Here is a 16,582-nt window from a genome sequence, read left to right on the forward strand (position 1 = left end):
GGGGTTGCTGCTGGCAGCAGCAGCAGAAGGGTGAAGTGTCCTTACAGCATCAGCAGCAAGCTCTGTTGTCAATATAAGATCTGGTTAGCTAGATATGGGGCATATGGCGGTGGGAGGAGAACCCTACACTCACTGTACATAGACTCCGGAGACAACCGAAGGTGCAAACAAGAAAACTAATTGAATTTATGCTAATTAGCCCGCCGTGACTGGGCCGTACTACAGTGTTAATTATGGGAGCCTGGGCATACGCGGCGTATGCGTAACGTGCAACCTAAATGAAATTCTAATCAATTGCTCGGCAAATTTGCATAATGGCCATGAAGTTGACGCAAAGCGAGCAAGTAAAGCAGGCCAGCAGACACACACACACACACTCACTCACATTATCAATCACTAATCGATGAAATCGATAAGGTTAAAAGTAAACACAGGGACACGCACACACGGGCGCAGAGGAAAGGCGGAAAAGCGCGTTTTCCCAACCAACGTTTTCTGTCTAATTAGGCAATGCAACTGCAGTGCCGTGTTTAGTTACAAATTCATCGGGTTTCCAGCTGATTGATTCTCCACCAGACTGCAGTCGCCCTGCGGGAATGGGAATGGAAATGGGATCTGGGATCTGGGATCTGGAGCGGGTAGAACCCTTCAATCATTTTTATTTCATGATTTATTCATCTAGACACCCGGAATGCTTTTCGCTCAGTTGGATCTGCGGCAGCCGCAACATTTTAATGGCATTTTTAGCCAGCGCACATGGTTATGTATGTCCCTTTCTGTGGAGGCGTGGAGGACATCCCCAATTTTTATATTTCGCTGCCATTTCTGGGTCTCTTAAAAAGTTGCCTGGCCCATCTTTAATTGTAATTGCAATTTTATGTTGGCATTTTGTATTTGTTTCGCCTCTCAAAAAAAAGCATTGGGTGTCGTAGGTAATATAATGCTCAAAGAGGCCTCAGGTGTTGGCCAGGTATTTCCAAGTGCTGTACTTTACCTTGTGAAAGTAAATGACATTGAAGGAAGCCTAGGGAGAACAAAAACCTTAAATTACACAATATTGAAATGGTAGTACTAGCGAAAAACTTCAAGAAAAAAAGTAAATAATAGGCTTCCCCTTCCTCCGTTTATAATAACAACATGAAATATTCATACTATTTTTAATTGTGGTACACATTTCCCAGCCGTCCCTAAACTAGCCTCTTCAAACTTACCCCGCACCAAGTTACCCAACCATTCCCGTTCCTTACAGTCTTACCTCAAGTAAATGTTAAGTTAAGGGAATATCGGGAATGAAATACAAAAGTAATAATAGGGGAAAATGCGCTCAATGTTAGGGCTTGACTCACTCAAAGTTGAGGTCACAACAGGCAACTGGTAACCCAGCAACCCAGAGACCTAAATTTCCAAAAGCTAAGCAGCTTTGGCAAAGCTCTGAACCTGGGGATGTTGGAGAGCTTCGGAAATAAACCCAGTATTTCAAAGAAATGATTTTTCTAAAGATAAACAGTTCGTTGCTTTAATTTACTTAAACAAACAATTGTAACTTTGACATACACACTGGTATATACACGCATTTACATAACTTAAAGCTTGCTTTAATTGTGCTATATGATTCTAAATCAATTCTGCTTATGCTTAGGCCTATAAATCAGTGCAGATCGGAATCGTCAACGCGAAAAGGCTTGCGAGAGAGGTATAGAACGATGATGGTGGTCAGGGCGCTGACCAGGAATATGACATCGAACCAACGATGATAGAAATTGAATTGGATTGAGTTGCCCAGAACTTCAGTGATAATCACTCGATACTCGGCTGGCATATTCATACGCATCAGCAGCACCGAAGAGCAGAAGTACATACCCATGATCTGCCCTAAGATCAGCACGATTATGTTGCTAGATTTACTCGATGAAATGCGATAGAAGAACTGTTAAACAAAATATAATAAGTGATGGGTTAAATTCTGGTTAAAACATCTACCCACCTTGGTAAGCGTCAGCAGCAAGCCTCTAATGGAGGTCACCACAATGCAGCCGACCAGCAGAAAGGATATATGCTGGTTCCAAAAGGCAAAGTCTATGTCAAAGCCACACCAATGTATGGCAATCTCCAGTCCACGGGTTACGGGATCCTTGCGGCCCACTCTGTCGAAGATGATGTTGATGCAACACTGTCAAAGAAAGTAAACTGATTTATGAGAAAACAAAGCAATCTGTCGGCAGTACTTACCATAAATATCTTATAGACGCAGTAGACGCTGAAAAAGTGTCCCAAAACATTAAAGTATTTGCCCTTTAATGTCTGCGACCACCTTTGCCGCTCTTCCATGTTTTTCAGAGAACTCAGTTCCAGGAATACCGAACGCAGCAACTCCTCCAAGCCATAGACTTCCTGTTTCAACTGATTGATGTCTGAAAACCATCAGGGAAATTAATAGGAAGATATTTGGATCATAAACCAGGCATTTACTAACCTTCCCCATTGCTCATATTTCGCTGGACGGCTGACGTCAGCATCTCCCAAATCCTGGGTTTTGTCGGATGCAGTTTATTGTGGTTATAGACGGCCATGGAAATCCTTCGCTTTTTTCCCGTCAGCATGTCCACCGTTAGGGCCAAACGCCGCTCGAGGCAGATGATGTCATTCCGCGAAACGGGCCTGGCCGAAAAAATAGAGTACAAAATGCATGTCACACACAAAGATAAGAAGGGATTTATGGCAAGTCAATTACTTGATGAAGTAGGTCATGCTGGTGTAGGGATAGTTGACGGCACCGAAGCCGGAGAGTATGGCCATTACAGTGACACCAATCACGCTTATCCGGGACACGCCCTGTTCGATCGTAAAGATGCCATGCGAGGCGCTTAGAAGCGGAAATGGCTCGCCAATCCGCCAGAGGCCATACAGAAAGACGAACCAACAAAATGTGGTCAGAATTCTGACCCATCTATCGGAAACTTGGAGAAATCCAATAGTTATATGATGAAATAGGACAAGTTGTACGTGGACTTACAGAAGGAAATGCTGTGTATCACAGAGTGGCATATATAAATGGGGATAACGGCAGTCACCATGAACAGCAGCAGGGTTAGACCAAGTCGCCAGTGGAAGTACCGCGAACTGGACTCCAGAACGTCGATGATTTCGAATATAATCAACTCGAACATTGTGATTGAGAGAGCGAAGGTGGACGAGAAGATCAACTGAACGGAAATGTGCCGAATTTCGTAGTGCTTGAAGAGTTCCCTGTTGAAGAACAGCCAGCCGCCGGCAAAGAACAGCATCTGCAATCGAAAATAATAATAATTATTCTACAATTACTTTATATATCCAATTACTTGCCTGCGAAACAAACACGATCACACAGTCGCCCAGGAAGGCCATTTTGAGGCCTTGTCTCCCTTCAGCTCAGATATGTTAACTACTTTTAAGGCAGCCTTTTCAATGGCATGGCTTAGTTACACTAACTAACTGCAGAAACAATTGTTCTTGAAAAGAAAAATGCCAACAAGCAAATATAAACAAAAAACGCCGAATAGGCCCGATAACATTTGAGGAAGAACTATTATCGATATCGAGGTATATACTAATGTCTCACCTTTGGTATATTTTGTTATCTATCGATTCATTTTCAGAGTGACCTTTAAATACCAACTTGTCTCCCGTTTTCTTTGGTATTTTTGTTTAAGTGGTGTTAATAACATAACTTTTTATGAAAAATCAAAACAAAATCCGATGATTTGCTGGATGTGCACAAATTCTGGGACGTGGACAGGATGTCTTGCTATTATCGCCAGCACGAGGACACGGCGGTGACCGTGCCGAAATTCACAAACGAAACCTCCAGCGGCGGTGTGACATATTACGATGTCAAGGTCCGGGTGGGCAAGGTGGAGTGGCTGGTGGAGCGGCGCTATCGGGACTTCGCCCAGCTCCACGACAAGCTGGTGGAGGAGGTGTCCATCAGCAAGAAGCTGTTACCGCCAAAAAAGGTACGCCCCTTTATGTCTGATTACATATGTATATGCTTCAATAACCGGATACTATTGCCAGCTGGTAGGCAACCGACAGCCTGCCTTCTTGGAGCAGCGCCGCGAGCAGCTGGAGATCTATTTGAGGGAGCTACTCATCTACTTTGGGGCGGAGCTACCTCGCGCCCTGGCCGAGTTCCTGGACTTTACAAAGTACGACATCATCTACCTTCTGCAGGATCTCGCCAAGCTGTTCAACGAGAGCGGCGATGCGTTGCTCAGCTCCAAAAAGGAGTACAACCTGTCGGCCCTGGAGGTAAGGAAATTTCCTACTATATTACCCTTTGTTATTTACGTTAAACAGTTTCAAGTTCCCACACTGAACCATGTCAAAATTATTAGTACATAGTCTTATTCAAGCTAGCCCGTTGCAGCTCTTTATTAACCTCGCTAAAAGACGAGGCATATGCTTCTCCCTTGGCACATTCCACAAACCGTATACCAAATTCACCCACGAGCTGCAAAAAACCGTGGATTCAGAAAGCAATTTTAAGCAAATTAAGTTCCTCTATAAGTACTTGCACAAGCACAGAAACTGGTGTCGAGAGAACGACTCCATCGATCGTCACTACTTCAACTATTTGCTCCTGGATCCTAGGGTTACGAATGGATTAAGAGAGCGTGCAGATCGCCTTCATCAAATAGATGTTTGGCACACTTTCCTCAGAGCCATTTTCTACGTGGGCAAGGGCAAGGCTGCCCGGCCCTATGTCCACCTCAAATCAGCCCAGAAATTGATTTGTGAAACTGATAGCATAACTCTGGCCAAGGACCCCAAGCTAGCCTTGATTGTGTCCATTTGGAAAGCAAAACGTGGCGTACTACTGTTACGTGCTTTTCCCGAAATCTCATCACAAGATGCGCAAACACGTGAGGCGGCCATTATCGATGCGTTGGGCATGAATCATCTTACCAATCGCCGCTTGGGAGTTTACAGTTCTGGTCCGGCAAAAAGCGAATTCTCATGTAGGGAGCGAAAGTACCTGGGAATAGCTTTGCTATACAACCTGATGCACAAATTCCTGGCATGCAAAGAGCGTGAAGTGTATCCTCTAAAAAATAAAGCTCCAATAGCAGCCTAGTTATAGTTTTAAATATAGAAATACCATAAGATGAACCTTTTTTTTTCCATTTTTTATAATTCCTTTGCAGGTTTATGCCATTAGCGAGCGTCTGAGTCTTCCCTGTCCACCAAGTCTAGATCGAGGTGGAAAATATGACTTCTCCCATGTCCTGGACTTTTGCACTCAGCTTGTGGCCCTGGTGGTGACTCCGGTCAAGGACAACGCCAGCTATGCGCAGGACTACAATACGGTGGACGTGCCAATCGGACGAAGCAATATCATTCCCAATAAACTCAACTTTAACCTGAACGCCTTTCGCAATCTCAAGACGCTCCGATTCTCGGCTTTGTCCACGGAAAACATCGCGGACATTGAGCTGCTGAAGCCCACGCTCCAGACAATCTGTGTCCACAACACCACCATTCAGAATATAAGTCAGGTTCTGCTTTGCGATAATCTACACAAGCACTGCGATGTGCCCAGCCTGCTTCCAGAGACCATTGCTGCCAGTTCCAGTGCCTCCACCTCGAATGGCACCAGCGCCTTGGTCACCGCAGACGCCTGGCAAGAGCTAACCGAACTGGATTTGACCGGCAATCTGCTGACCCAAATCGATGGCAGCGTGAGGACAGCCCCTAAGCTGCGCCGCCTTGTTCTCGAACAGAATCGCATACGGACTGTACAAAACCTGGCCGAGCTGCCTCATCTGCAGTTGCTGTCGCTTTCGGGAAATCTCATAGCCGAGTGCGTAGATTGGCATCTGACGATGGGCAATCTTGTTACGCTGAAGCTGGCCCAGAACAAACTGAAGACCCTGGGCGGTCTGCGCAAGCTGCTGTCGCTGGTCAACCTGGATTTGAGTTCCAATCAGATCGAAGACCTTGATGAGGTTGATTATGTGGCCAATCTTCCGTTGTTAGAGACACTGAGGCTTACGGGTAATCCGCTGGCAGGAAGTGTGGGTGAGTTATCTTACTTAATTATACTAAATTATTTATAATTAACTGATATTCCGTGAAGACTATCGTGCTCGCGTCTTGGCCCGCTTCCACGAACGTGCCGCTGAAATCTCGCTTGACAATGAGCCTGGCAATCAGCAGGAGCTGGACACTGCTCTGGTTCTATCGGCTCTGCTTCAGTCTAAGCAACGACAGCTACAGAAATGACCTTTGTCTTGATTCCATAACTTCACAAATCTCCAATTGATTAACAACTATTTCGTTTATGATATTTTCTGTTTATTTAGCTGTATTCTTAAATTATTTTATGTCTTTATCAACCATGTTTATATGTTTTTAATAGTTCTTGTCCACCAGATGTGCAATAATGCAATGCTCACCTCCACAATGAATAGTTAAGTAAATTAAATAAATTCGATGTACTATATATCCTGACAAAAGGCGGTCCTCCATTGCTTTGGTAATGCGGCAATTTCTGCTGTTATTTAGATCTTGGATAAGAGCTCAGTGTTGATTGAACCAATTAACGTTGCTGGCTTATAAGACGGATGCCCCGATTCCACGAAATCAAACCGGAACTAACCACCATGAGCAGTGTTCTAGCCTTCCTGGTCTTGCTTCTGTGCCCCAGTTGTGTCCAGCTGCAGCATGTTCGAGGAGGCCACAACATGACGTTGCTTAAATCCGTGCTTACAGTCATCGCTGGACGTGAGCATTGGCGGAATACCCCCATCTTCGTGGGACACAACACGAATATGGACGATATAAATAGCCTGATGATGTGGCTGCAGCATAGCTTGGAGGTAACCTGCCACACGGTGGACACGTCGAATCCTGCCCACAGGCAGCAGTCGCTGGGCCTTTACAACATCAATGCGGAAAATGGGGTTAGTCTACTCTTTTGCCAAAGCTCCCAGGAGATTATCTGGTTCAATCTGGACATGAGCCTGCGGCGTTTGCGCCAGATTCGATTGATAGTCGTGCTGCCCAATGGAAGGAGTGGATCCTACAAGGCTCTGAATGGCATATTCCAGAGATTGTGGCACTTTCAGTTCCTCAACGTTCTGGTTCTACACAAGGATCAGGCCTACTCCTACACCCCCTATCCAGTGGTTCGCTTCTACAAATTGGACCTCAGTGAATACCCGCTTTTTCCGCCCTTCACGCAGGACTTCAAGGGATATGTGGTGTCTACGCCGGTGGAGAACGACATTCCGCGGGTGTTTGTATTGAAAGATCAGAAGACGGGATGCAGACAGGTAAGGGGATTCGGGTATCGCACCTTCGTGGAATACCTGAATCGCCACAATGCCTCGCTGTATGTGACCAATCCGCACCAAGATCTGGCCACCACGAGTAGCGTGAATATGGGACGGATGATCCAGCAGATAAGGGATGGCCACTTGGAGATATCGCTGCATCCGTATGTGGACGTGCCGGAGAATATGGGAGAACATAGCTATCCCCTGCTGGTGGCTACCAACTGCCTGATCGTTCCTGTCAGAAACGAGATTCCCCGTCACATGTATCTTCTGCTACCCCTCAATCAGTGGAGTTGGCTGCTTCTCCTCGGCGCTGTGATTTACATCAGTGGGATTCTCTACTGGGTTCAGCCAGGCCGGGAGCTTCGCACCTGGGACCAACGGATGGGCTTCAACCTTTTGGACAGCATCACCCGCATGATCTACATCTGCTCCCCAGCACGGATCTACAGACCATCGCTGAGATACTTTGTGGTGTCGCTTCAACTCACTATCCTGGGATTTGTGGTTACCAATCTGTACAGCATCCAGTTGGGCAGCTTCTTCACAACCCTAGTGGTCGGGGAGCAGGTGGATAGCATGGAGCAGCTCATCGAGCAGCAACAAGAGGTTCTGGTGAAACACTACGAAGTAAGCACCTTGCTGCGGCATGTGGAACCCCATTTGGTGGACAAAGTGGCCCGGCTCTTGGTGGGTGTGAATGCCAGTGAACAGGTCTCCGCCCTGCTGAGCTTCAATCGCAGCTACGCCTATCCATTCACCCTGGAACGCTGGGAGTTCTTCTCCCTCCAACAGCAGTATGCCTTTAAGCCCATTTTTCGGTTCTCATCCGCTTGCCTCGGTTCCCCGATCATTGGATATCCCATGAAGAGAGACTGCCACCTGCAGTGGTCCCTCAACAAATTTATCATGAGGATCCAGGCCGCCGGACTGCTAAACCATTGGATTGTCTCCGACTTCAATGATGCCCTGCGAGCCGGTTATGTTCAGCTCCTGGATAATGTCCTGGGATTTCAATCACTGGATGTGGGCGCCTTGCGTTTGGGTTGGGTTGTTCTTGGATGTGGCTGGGTACTATCCGCTTTGATTTTCTGTTGCGAACGCTGGCGGTTTTACCACCGACATTAAATCATAACATTAATTTAAAATGGTGTGTTCTCTAAAACTATATTAAATTTCCTATAAACAATAATGGAAGCTAATTTTGGGAAGAATTGAATATTGAATATTGTAAACATTAACTCTAACCGAATTAAAAATTATAATCGGTAGCATACTTCTAGTCAGCAGCTTGATCAGCTCGCTGACGTCATTGGAAGTTTTGCACCAAGATTAATTCATCATCTACTGACTTCTGTGCGCCTGGTGCTTCAACTCCATCAGTTTGTACGGAAAATGTATATTTCCAAGCCTTCTTTTCTATTAAAAAAAAAGGAAAAATCGAACTTCGGGAAACCGATAATGAAAATCATTATAACTAAGCCAAAAATGCATTAATTTGATTTCGGAATGCCTTTCTATGCTTGTTTTTATTAGGTTAACACATTTTCATACTTAGTTTTAAAGTTTACACAAATTAAATTTTTTTATAAAATTTTTGCAATTTTAACAATGTAAAATTTTGAAAAAAAAATTCGAAATTTTTTTTCTAACTGACATGGCTAAATCGATTCTGCTGTTCGTGCTGATCAAGAGTATATATGATTTATAAGGTTGGAAATGATTTCTTTACTGCTTTTTGAGCTTCTGATTGAAGTTCTAATACCCTGCAATTGTATAAAAATATTCTAAGAACTTAATTCAAAATTAAATGCTACGGAATTATTTTCCCCAATTATTTAAGAAAAATTAAATATAATTAGCTATATAAAAGAATATACACTTTTAATAACATGATTGCTGGCTTAGATTAAACCACTTAAAGCAATCAACAATTTATTATTAGTTACCCGATTCCCGTTCCACTCCCAGGAAAACGCCTAATTTAAGGACATGTAGTTTTTATTAATATTACAATGTGTATTTGCGTCATTTACAAATGAATATTTTTCCAATATTTACGTGAAGTATTATGTATTACAGATATTTTATTTAAGAAATAGAGACCTCATTGCGGAGGCATGCTTACGTCGGGATATGTCTCTGAAAAGACTTTTGATTATCCGGATATAGTCAACCTCTGTTCAATTGAGATTTCGTTCGTTAAATTTACATTTTAGAGCCCATCCATCGACTGCCATCGAAGTTCATTATTGTTCGAATCTGGGATAATATCTAATTGTCCGAATCTAAACGCAAGTTTTATAAAAATTAAAATACGGAACCAAACTCACATCCCGGCAGCTAGTAGTTCTGCCAGTGAAGGGTGTAGTCGCGCGACTTCAGCTTGCCAGGTGGCTTGTATCATTGCGGGTGATGGTGATGCTGGTGCTGGGCGTGGTAGTGCTGCTGCTCGGCAGCGGCCACGGCATCGAACATGGGCGTGTGCACCTCGCCCAGAAACTGGGGCGTGGGCGGGGCATTCGGCTCGGACAGCTCCCCGATCAGCGGCATGTCAATGTCGGTGGCCAGGGTGCTCTGACCGTAGCTGCTCATTCCGTAGGGTTGCTGCTGCTGGTGCTGTTGCACCACCGAAACGTGAGCATAGTCCGGAGTGGCCTGCACCTGCTGCTGCTGGGGATCCAGAATGACGGGTGCCGCCTCCATTTCGCCAAATTGTATGGGACCGGGCTGTTGGTGCACGGGCAGGCCCTGGTGAACTGGTAGACTCTGCACAGGCTCATCCACTGGCGCCGATAGGTACTCCGGCTGAAGTTCCGACTGGGGCTCAACGGGAGGCTGCTCATGCATCTGCTGGTCCTGGACGTGGTGCTCCGGAACCTGTTGCTCCTGCTGCTGCAACTGCTGATCCTCGGACGGCGGCAATATATCGCTGTTCTGGTCAGCCGAATCGTCGACAGTTTCGCTCAGATCGGCACCCTCGCCAGATGTCTCGCCGTCGCGTCGCACCAAGCCCAACATGTCCAGCATATTACGCTTGACGGCATTCTCGCTGGCGGCCTCCAGGCTGGGATAACAGGTGCTGAGGCCGCAGTTGGCCAGATGCTGGGCCATCTTATTGCCGTTGCCGGTGGCAAAGCCGCAGATACAGTGCATTTCCTGCGGCATATTCACCTCCATGGCGTCCACAAAGTTGCCATTGCAATCAACGCCGTGACGGAACTGAGCTCTCTCGCAACAGGTCTGGTAGTTGCACTTGACGCAATGTAGCCATCCCCTGGAAATAGTCAGAGAAATGGGCCATTGTTAGTAATAAGTTCAATTAAATCACTTTCCACCCCCAGGAAGCTATACAAGCGGATATAGTGCCGCGATAATATCTCTAATTGAACGCATTAAACCAATTATCTGCTTGCTGCCATATAAACCTCCTTCCTTGGCTTCCTCCCGCCAGACGCGAATCAACTACCACTATGTGCAAGGTGCTAATAATTCTATTCTTGATTTCCATTTCGGAACCCACAAGGGGCGGTTACAACATAACCCAGCTTAAGTCGGTTCTTAGCAGCTTGGTTAGTCGCCCGGAGCGGGATCAGTGGACCAACACACCCATCTTCATGGGACACCACACGAAAGGGAATGAAGTCAACAGTCTAATTGCTTGGCTACATCAGACCATGGGCGTTACGAGCCTAGCGATGGATGCATTTCTCCAGCCCGAACAGCAGAGATCTCTAGGCCATTTTAATGTGACCAAAGACAATGCCATAAGTTTGTTCTTCTGCCATGGAAGCCAGGACATCCTCTGGCATTCCCTGGACGCCAGTCTGCGCAAGTTGCGCCGGAGCCGCTTAATAGTCCTTTTACGCTCCCAACGTAGCGGTTCCCACAAGGCTTTATACAACATATTCAAGAGACTTTGGGGCCTTCAGTTCCTCAACGTTTTGGTCCTGCACAAGGACAACATATACTCCTACTCTCCGTATCCGAAGGTGCACTTTTTTAAGCTGGACATCCAAACGGATCTGCTCTTTCCACCTGTTGCCAGGGACTTTCAGGGATATGTTGTTTCCACGCCCGTCGAGAATGATATTCCGCGGGTCTTCCTCGTCCACGATCCTGGGACGGGACGCAGGCAGATGCGAGGCTACGCCTATCGCACATTTGTGGAGTACTTGCGTCACCACAACGCCTCGCTACATGTGACGAATCCCAAGGAGGATCTGAATCCCACAAACAGTGTTAATATGAGCAGGATTATGCAGCTTATAATGGAAGGACAGCTGGAGATATCAGTGCATCCGTACATCAAGGCGCCCGAGGACGGGAGCGACAAGAGTTACCCCCTGGTCATATCTCCGAATTGCTTGATTGTTCCGGTACGAAATGAGATTCCGCGCCACATGTACCTGCTGCTACCCTTAAGCAGCAACAGCTGGTACCTCCTGCTGGGCGGATTGATTTACATAAGCTTCGTGCTCTATTGCTTGAGTTCTTTGAGGCCAGTGGATGGCAGCACCTGGGAGCAGCGCTTGGGACTTAGCTTTCTAGAGTCTGTCAGCCGAATCCTGTTCATAAGCTCGCCTAGAAGAACGTACGGGCCTTCCACGCGCTACTTTCTGGTCTCGCTCCAGCTGACTGTTTTGGGATTCGTCATCACCAGTTGCTATAACATTCAGTTGGACAGCTTCCTCACAGCTCTGGTGGTGGGTGAGCAGGTGGACAGTATGGATCAGTTAATCCAGCAGCAGCAAAGGGTGCTGGTCAAGGAGTACGAAGTGAGTACATTGCTGCGCCATGTGGAGCCCCGCCTGGTGGACAGAGTGGCCCGGCTCTTGGTGGGTGTAAATGCCAGTGAACAGGTGTCTGCCCTGTTGGGCTTCAATCGCAGCTACGCTTATCCGTTCACCTTGGAGCGGTGGCAGTTTTTTGCCATGCAGCAGCAGTACGCTTTCAAGCCAATCTTTCGCTTCTCCGCCGCCTGCCTGGGATCTCCGCTCATCAGCTATCCGATGCGCAGTGACTGCCACTTGGAGGCGACCATCAACATGTTTATCATGAAAATTCAGGACTCGGGCCTGCTGTATCACTGGCTGATCTCAGACTTTAACGATGCCATGCGCGCAGGCTACGTGCGACTGCTGGACAATGTCCTTGGATTTCAGGCCATCGATGTCAACACCTTGCGTCTGGGTTGGTGGGTTCTGGGCTTTGGATGGTTGCTCTCAGCCGTGGCTTTCGTTTGCGAGTACTGGCACCCTACTTAACTTGGATAATAAATTATCAAAACTTACGTGTAATGTGTCTCCTCGCTGGCGTAATCCGTATTGCACTCGGCACAGGTCTTGCCCTCCAGGAAGGCAAAGAAAACTGGCCTCTTGTAGGTGGAGAACGGCGGCTGTTCCCGGTGATGGGTGCGCACCTTGGGCGGCGGAATCAGCAACGAGTTGTTGAGCAGGAGACGCACCGGCTTATTGGTCTTGGTCATGCTAACATGATGCTGCACAACGTGCTGTTTGAGGTCGCCTTTCTCGAGGAAGCTGAGCGAGCACTTCTGGCATCGCAGGGTGCTATCGCGCTTGTTCACGTGCTCGTCCAGGTGAATGAAGTAGTGTTCGATGCGGATTGAATTGATAACACCGCGTTTCGAGAAGTAGAATATCTGAAAGAAACAACTCACATTTTAGAACCCGTTTTAGTTGATTTTTCCAAAGAAAATACTCACATCCAGACAGTATGGGCATTGCAGGAAGTTGTGGTTCTTGTGGTCATCGTAGTAGTGCCTGACCAGGTCGCGATGGGAAGACGAACGATAGCCACAGGAATGGCACCAATACGGCAGCTCCAGGGTGCTGTGCGCCTTCTGTAGATGAGCCGTCAGCAGATGGAGCGAATTGTGGCGCTGCTGACAGATGAGACAGTAGTAGGAGGGTGAGCCCTCCGTCTTCGTCTCGGTCGGATGCATGATCTGGTTGTGTTTGGCCAGCACCGACTCCGTTGGATGCTTCTCTAGGCAGAACAGGCACTGGAACTGGTGCTGCTTGCCCTCGGGCGAAATGTGCGAGACCAGGTGGGTCTGGAGTTTCTCGTTGGAATCAAAGGAGTCGCCGTTCAGGCAAATCGGACACTCCACCGTCTTGGGCAGATTGTAGTGGGCGGTGCGGGGCGTGTTGTACGGGAACATCTCGTAGTACTCGTCCGTGCCATCGCTAATGCCATAATACAGCTCCTCCAGGCCCTTGAGCTCATCCTCCTCCTTTTTGATGACCACTGGTACCTTTTCATCTTTTTCCTTAAACTTTTTAACTGGCATTTTGGCCGCAGCCAAAGCCTTCGAAGATGCTGGACCATATGGCTTCGAGGTGGTGGCTTTGTCAGCCTTTGGCTGATTGGTACTGCCCGGTGGCCTTCCTGGTCCCTTTTTGACCGGCTGACCACTGGGCGTTAAATTGACCGAACCCGGCGGACGGCCTCTCTTTACGCCACTTGGTATAATATCCTTCTCGCGATCCTTCTCCTTCTTCGGCACCTTGCTGGAGACGTTGTAGTCGGCATCGTTGATGGCTGCAAACAAATTAGGCGGTTGAGAACTGATTTTGGGCTGAACTTTAAGATTAAGACTTTGTTTCGTTTCCAAACAGAGGAAATCCTTATTACTTATGCCTTTATGCGTTTCATCACTCCAAATTAAAAAGGTAAAAATAAATCAAACTAAAAAAGTAGTTGTTAAATTTATTCGTAAGTTTATTGGTTTTGTTTTAAGTTGGTTTAAAATAAGTTAACACCAAAAAGAAGCCAGAAAAGATAACTTAAAATGTAATGGAGAGCTTGTGAGCATTACCTCAAACCACCTCACATAGTCACCATCGACCTGAGCTCAAAACGAAACAATAACAATTCTCTTTTGGAGTGAGAAACGCAGGCAGGCATTGGCTAAACCGATTATTTCTAAGGAATTCTTCTAATCTATATATATACATATATATGTGCAACTGGGAAGATAAACGAAACTACTAACGTTTCTTGAGGCGTTTGGGTGCCGCATTGGCTGGCGTTTCCTTGTAGTTCGCCGGCAGCACGCTCCAGTCTTTAAACGGATTAGTGGCCACCTAAATGGAGGATAAGTTAACCATTATCATGTCATTATGCTTTAATTATTTCTGCTCACCTGATACAGACGCTGCGTGATTGTCTCATTGGTGGTAACCCTCGTCTGCTCGGCTATGTGAATGATGATGTTATTAAAGGCCTGCAGGGCATACGTGCCAAACGCCTCGCGCCAGACTAGCTCATCCAGGAACTGCTGGATCATCTGACGCGAAAGCAGAGACAAGGTGTTCTGGAACATGCGTGGGACAATACGTCGCAGGTATTCCATCACCGCCGAGTTGTTGTGCTTGGCCGTGTTGTCGGTGGCCGCTGCCTGGACGATATTCTTGAAACCCATGCTAAACAGGGTGATCTTGTCCACAGTTAAATCAATGCAGATGGTACTGTCCTTGTGCACCCAGCGTGATAGGGGCTCCAAAATTGCCTGGAAGCGCTTCTTGTAGTTGCGATCACCGTCTGTGATGGGCTCCACGGCCCGCAATCGAATGGATTTCTCCGCGTAATCGTAAACACCCAGAACCTCAACCTTGACCTGACGCTGGGATCCATCTTGTGAGGTCGTCCCCAGGGAGATTACGCCGACCTTGAGTTGGGTTATAGGGAATATAATAAGATATGGAACTCTTAATGGATCTCAATTTATATTTACCTCTACGAACTTGCCGGGACCACCCAGCTTCTTGCACTTCTGATGCACGGCCAGAGTGCAAATGGCGCGCAGCCATGTGTAGATGCCCTTAATGTACACGCTGTCCACCTTGACCCACTGCACCACATTCTGGATGCTGGTCTGGCAGGCCCAATGGTAGATCAGCTTCAGCAGGAATGTGGGCGGGTGCTGGGCTCCCTCAAAGATGGAGTTATTGAACACGGAGACAAAGCGGTAGGGACAGCATTCGCTGATCCAAACGTAGCCGCCGGTATAGGGGAACTTAGTCACATCCGAGTAGATGCCTGGAAAAACAAATTACACATTTATCACAGCTTCGAAGGGTTACAGGAGGAGCCCATGGCACTTACCTAACTTGAGCTCGTTGTTGCGGTGATTAATGCAGTGCTGCTGCGCCCTGAGCAATCCCTCCTGGAGTAGCCATTCACAGAACTTGTTCGGTGTTAGCATGAGCACCAGCTTCACCTTTGAGTCAAGCTTACTGCGCGTGGCAGCCATGTCCTTGATCTTGAGGAACGGCTTAGCGAGCACAACGAGCGATGGATAGGTTTTGCCCTGCATCTTGTTGTCCTTCGTTTCCTTGCCGTCCTTGCTGTCTTTGTTTTCGTCGGAGCTGCCCACCACGAGGCCACCCACCGAGTTAACCTCAGCTGGGCGGTAGTTCTTTGGCGGCGACTCGCCGCCCTCCAACTTGGACTCCTTGGAGGATTTACCGCTCGAAAAAGAACTCTTCTTGCCCTCTTTAAGCTGTGGTGATGCCTTGCCGGAGGGGGACGAAGCAGAGGCTCTCTTGCCCAGTTTTGGACTGGAGGTGGACAAATTTCCCGCAGCCACTGCCTTTTTTCCTGCCGACAGTGCCAGACGCTTGGCCAGCGGCACATCGTCGTCGCCCTCGTCGGAGGACTCCAAATAGGCAATGTTGGAACTGTTGTTGTTATTGGCGGGATTGGCTCGCGGTGGACGTCCACGGCCCCGCCCCGTACCAGAGGCCGGGGTGCTAGGCGCCGGAGGGGGGTCGGCCGCCTTGGGCGGCTTCTTCGGTAGTGTGGCCTCCTTGAGGTCCTGCAGCACCTTGCCCTTAAAAGAGTAGGCCTGGAAAACCTGGCCATTGAACAGCTCCTTGCCCTCGTTGGCGCTTACGGCGTTCTTTAGCGCGCCCTTTACCGCATTATGTTCGTTCGTAATTTTCTCATAGTACGCCAACTGTGCCGGCGACAGCTCCTCCACCCAGATCTCCATATCCAGGGAGATCTCACTTCTCGTAACGCGCGTCATATTGAGGCTACACTTTAATGCGTCCGCGGGACCCAGAAATTGGGGTTTTTCAATTAATTTAACGCTTAACAGAAAATTCTTTCTCCGATTCGATTTTTTTTTTCTGTTGGCTTGAAATATTTTTTGGCGTGGATGTACCTGTAAATCAGTGTGACCGGATAAAATAAAAAAATACCAAGTTCGTGAAAATAAATATTTGTAATAAGAGTGA

General features: G+C 47.4%; 6 protein-coding genes across 6 annotated transcripts; 4 read left to right on the top strand and 2 right to left on the bottom strand.

Annotated features, from left to right (window-relative positions):
- Window positions 1-1,488: 1,488 nt before the first annotated feature.
- On the bottom strand, window positions 1,489-3,564 carry GPHR (Golgi pH regulator). Its single transcript, XM_020944598.2, has 7 exons — window positions 3,343-3,564; window positions 3,014-3,284; window positions 2,732-2,957; window positions 2,474-2,658; window positions 2,230-2,411; window positions 1,985-2,170; window positions 1,489-1,927 (listed from the first exon to the last, which is right to left on the bottom strand). The coding sequence occupies exons 1-7, from the start codon at window positions 3,382-3,384 to the stop codon at window positions 1,649-1,651; spliced, it is 1,371 nt and encodes a 456-aa protein (XP_020800257.1). The 5' UTR covers window positions 3,385-3,564; the 3' UTR covers window positions 1,489-1,648.
- Window positions 3,446-6,494, top strand: LOC110177740 (nischarin). Its single transcript, XM_020944597.2, has 5 exons — window positions 3,446-3,579; window positions 3,636-3,992; window positions 4,054-4,287; window positions 5,184-6,057; window positions 6,116-6,494. Exons 2-5 carry the CDS (start codon window positions 3,777-3,779, stop codon window positions 6,259-6,261), a joined length of 1,470 nt encoding a protein of 489 aa, XP_020800256.2. The 5' UTR covers window positions 3,446-3,579; window positions 3,636-3,776; the 3' UTR covers window positions 6,262-6,494.
- LOC110177742 (structure-specific endonuclease ANKLE1) lies at window positions 4,305-5,148 on the top strand. Its single transcript, XM_020944599.2, has one exon. The coding sequence runs from the start codon at window positions 4,358-4,360 to the stop codon at window positions 5,111-5,113; it is 756 nt and encodes a 251-aa protein (XP_020800258.2). The 5' UTR covers window positions 4,305-4,357; the 3' UTR covers window positions 5,114-5,148.
- LOC110177805 (uncharacterized) lies at window positions 6,323-8,659 on the top strand. The gene is made up of 2 exons (XM_020944694.2): window positions 6,323-6,448; window positions 6,544-8,659. Exon 2 carries the CDS (start codon window positions 6,603-6,605, stop codon window positions 8,442-8,444), a length of 1,842 nt encoding a protein of 613 aa, XP_020800353.2. The 5' UTR covers window positions 6,323-6,448; window positions 6,544-6,602; the 3' UTR covers window positions 8,445-8,659.
- Window positions 8,660-9,299: 640 nt separating this feature from the next.
- Window positions 9,300-16,578, bottom strand: row (zinc finger domain-containing protein relative of woc). The gene is made up of 7 exons (XM_020944608.2): window positions 15,447-16,578; window positions 15,076-15,380; window positions 14,485-15,009; window positions 14,335-14,425; window positions 13,042-13,880; window positions 12,611-12,978; window positions 9,300-10,593 (listed from the first exon to the last, which is right to left on the bottom strand). Exons 1-7 carry the CDS (start codon window positions 16,369-16,371, stop codon window positions 9,720-9,722), a joined length of 3,927 nt encoding a protein of 1,308 aa, XP_020800267.1. The 5' UTR covers window positions 16,372-16,578; the 3' UTR covers window positions 9,300-9,719.
- On the top strand, window positions 10,790-12,583 carry LOC110177749 (Ionotropic receptor 51b). Its single transcript, XM_020944609.2, has one exon. The coding sequence runs from the start codon at window positions 10,790-10,792 to the stop codon at window positions 12,581-12,583; it is 1,794 nt and encodes a 597-aa protein (XP_020800268.2).
- Window positions 16,579-16,582: the final 4 nt, after the last annotated feature.

This window comes from Drosophila serrata, unplaced genomic scaffold (genome assembly GCF_035046125.1).
Source record: "Drosophila serrata isolate PLE 108 unplaced genomic scaffold, ASM3504612v1 contig_165, whole genome shotgun sequence".
Taxonomy (NCBI): domain Eukaryota; kingdom Metazoa; phylum Arthropoda; class Insecta; order Diptera; family Drosophilidae; genus Drosophila; species Drosophila serrata.

Coding starts and splice junctions, on each gene's coding strand:
- LOC110177742 (XM_020944599.2), top strand. CDS start 4,358: ATGTCAAAATTATTAGTACATAGTCTTATTCAAGCTAGCCCGTTGCAG.
- LOC110177805 (XM_020944694.2), top strand. CDS start 6,603: ATGCCCCGATTCCACGAAATCAAACCGGAACTAACCACCATGAGCAGT.
- row (XM_020944608.2), bottom strand. CDS start 16,371: ATGACGCGCGTTACGAGAAGTGAGATCTCCCTGGATATGGAGATCTGG. Junction 15,010..15,075: donor GTCCCGGCAAGTTCGTAGAG/GTAAATATAAAT, acceptor ACCCAACTCAAG/GTCGGCGTAATCTCCCTGGG. Junction 14,426..14,484: donor TCACGCAGCGTCTGTATCAG/GTGAGCAGAAAT, acceptor TCCTCCATTTAG/GTGGCCACTAATCCGTTTAA.
- LOC110177740 (XM_020944597.2), top strand. CDS start 3,777: ATGTCTTGCTATTATCGCCAGCACGAGGACACGGCGGTGACCGTGCCG. Junction 3,993..4,053: donor AGCTGTTACCGCCAAAAAAG/GTACGCCCCTTT, acceptor TACTATTGCCAG/CTGGTAGGCAACCGACAGCC. Junction 4,288..5,183: donor ACAACCTGTCGGCCCTGGAG/GTAAGGAAATTT, acceptor ATTCCTTTGCAG/GTTTATGCCATTAGCGAGCG.
- LOC110177749 (XM_020944609.2), top strand. CDS start 10,790: ATGTGCAAGGTGCTAATAATTCTATTCTTGATTTCCATTTCGGAACCC.
- GPHR (XM_020944598.2), bottom strand. CDS start 3,384: ATGGCCTTCCTGGGCGACTGTGTGATCGTGTTTGTTTCGCAG. Junction 2,171..2,229: donor GCGTCTATAAGATATTTATG/GTAAGTACTGCC, acceptor TTTCTTTGACAG/TGTTGCATCAACATCATCTT. Junction 1,928..1,984: donor TGCTGCTGACGCTTACCAAG/GTGGGTAGATGT, acceptor TTTGTTTAACAG/TTCTTCTATCGCATTTCATC.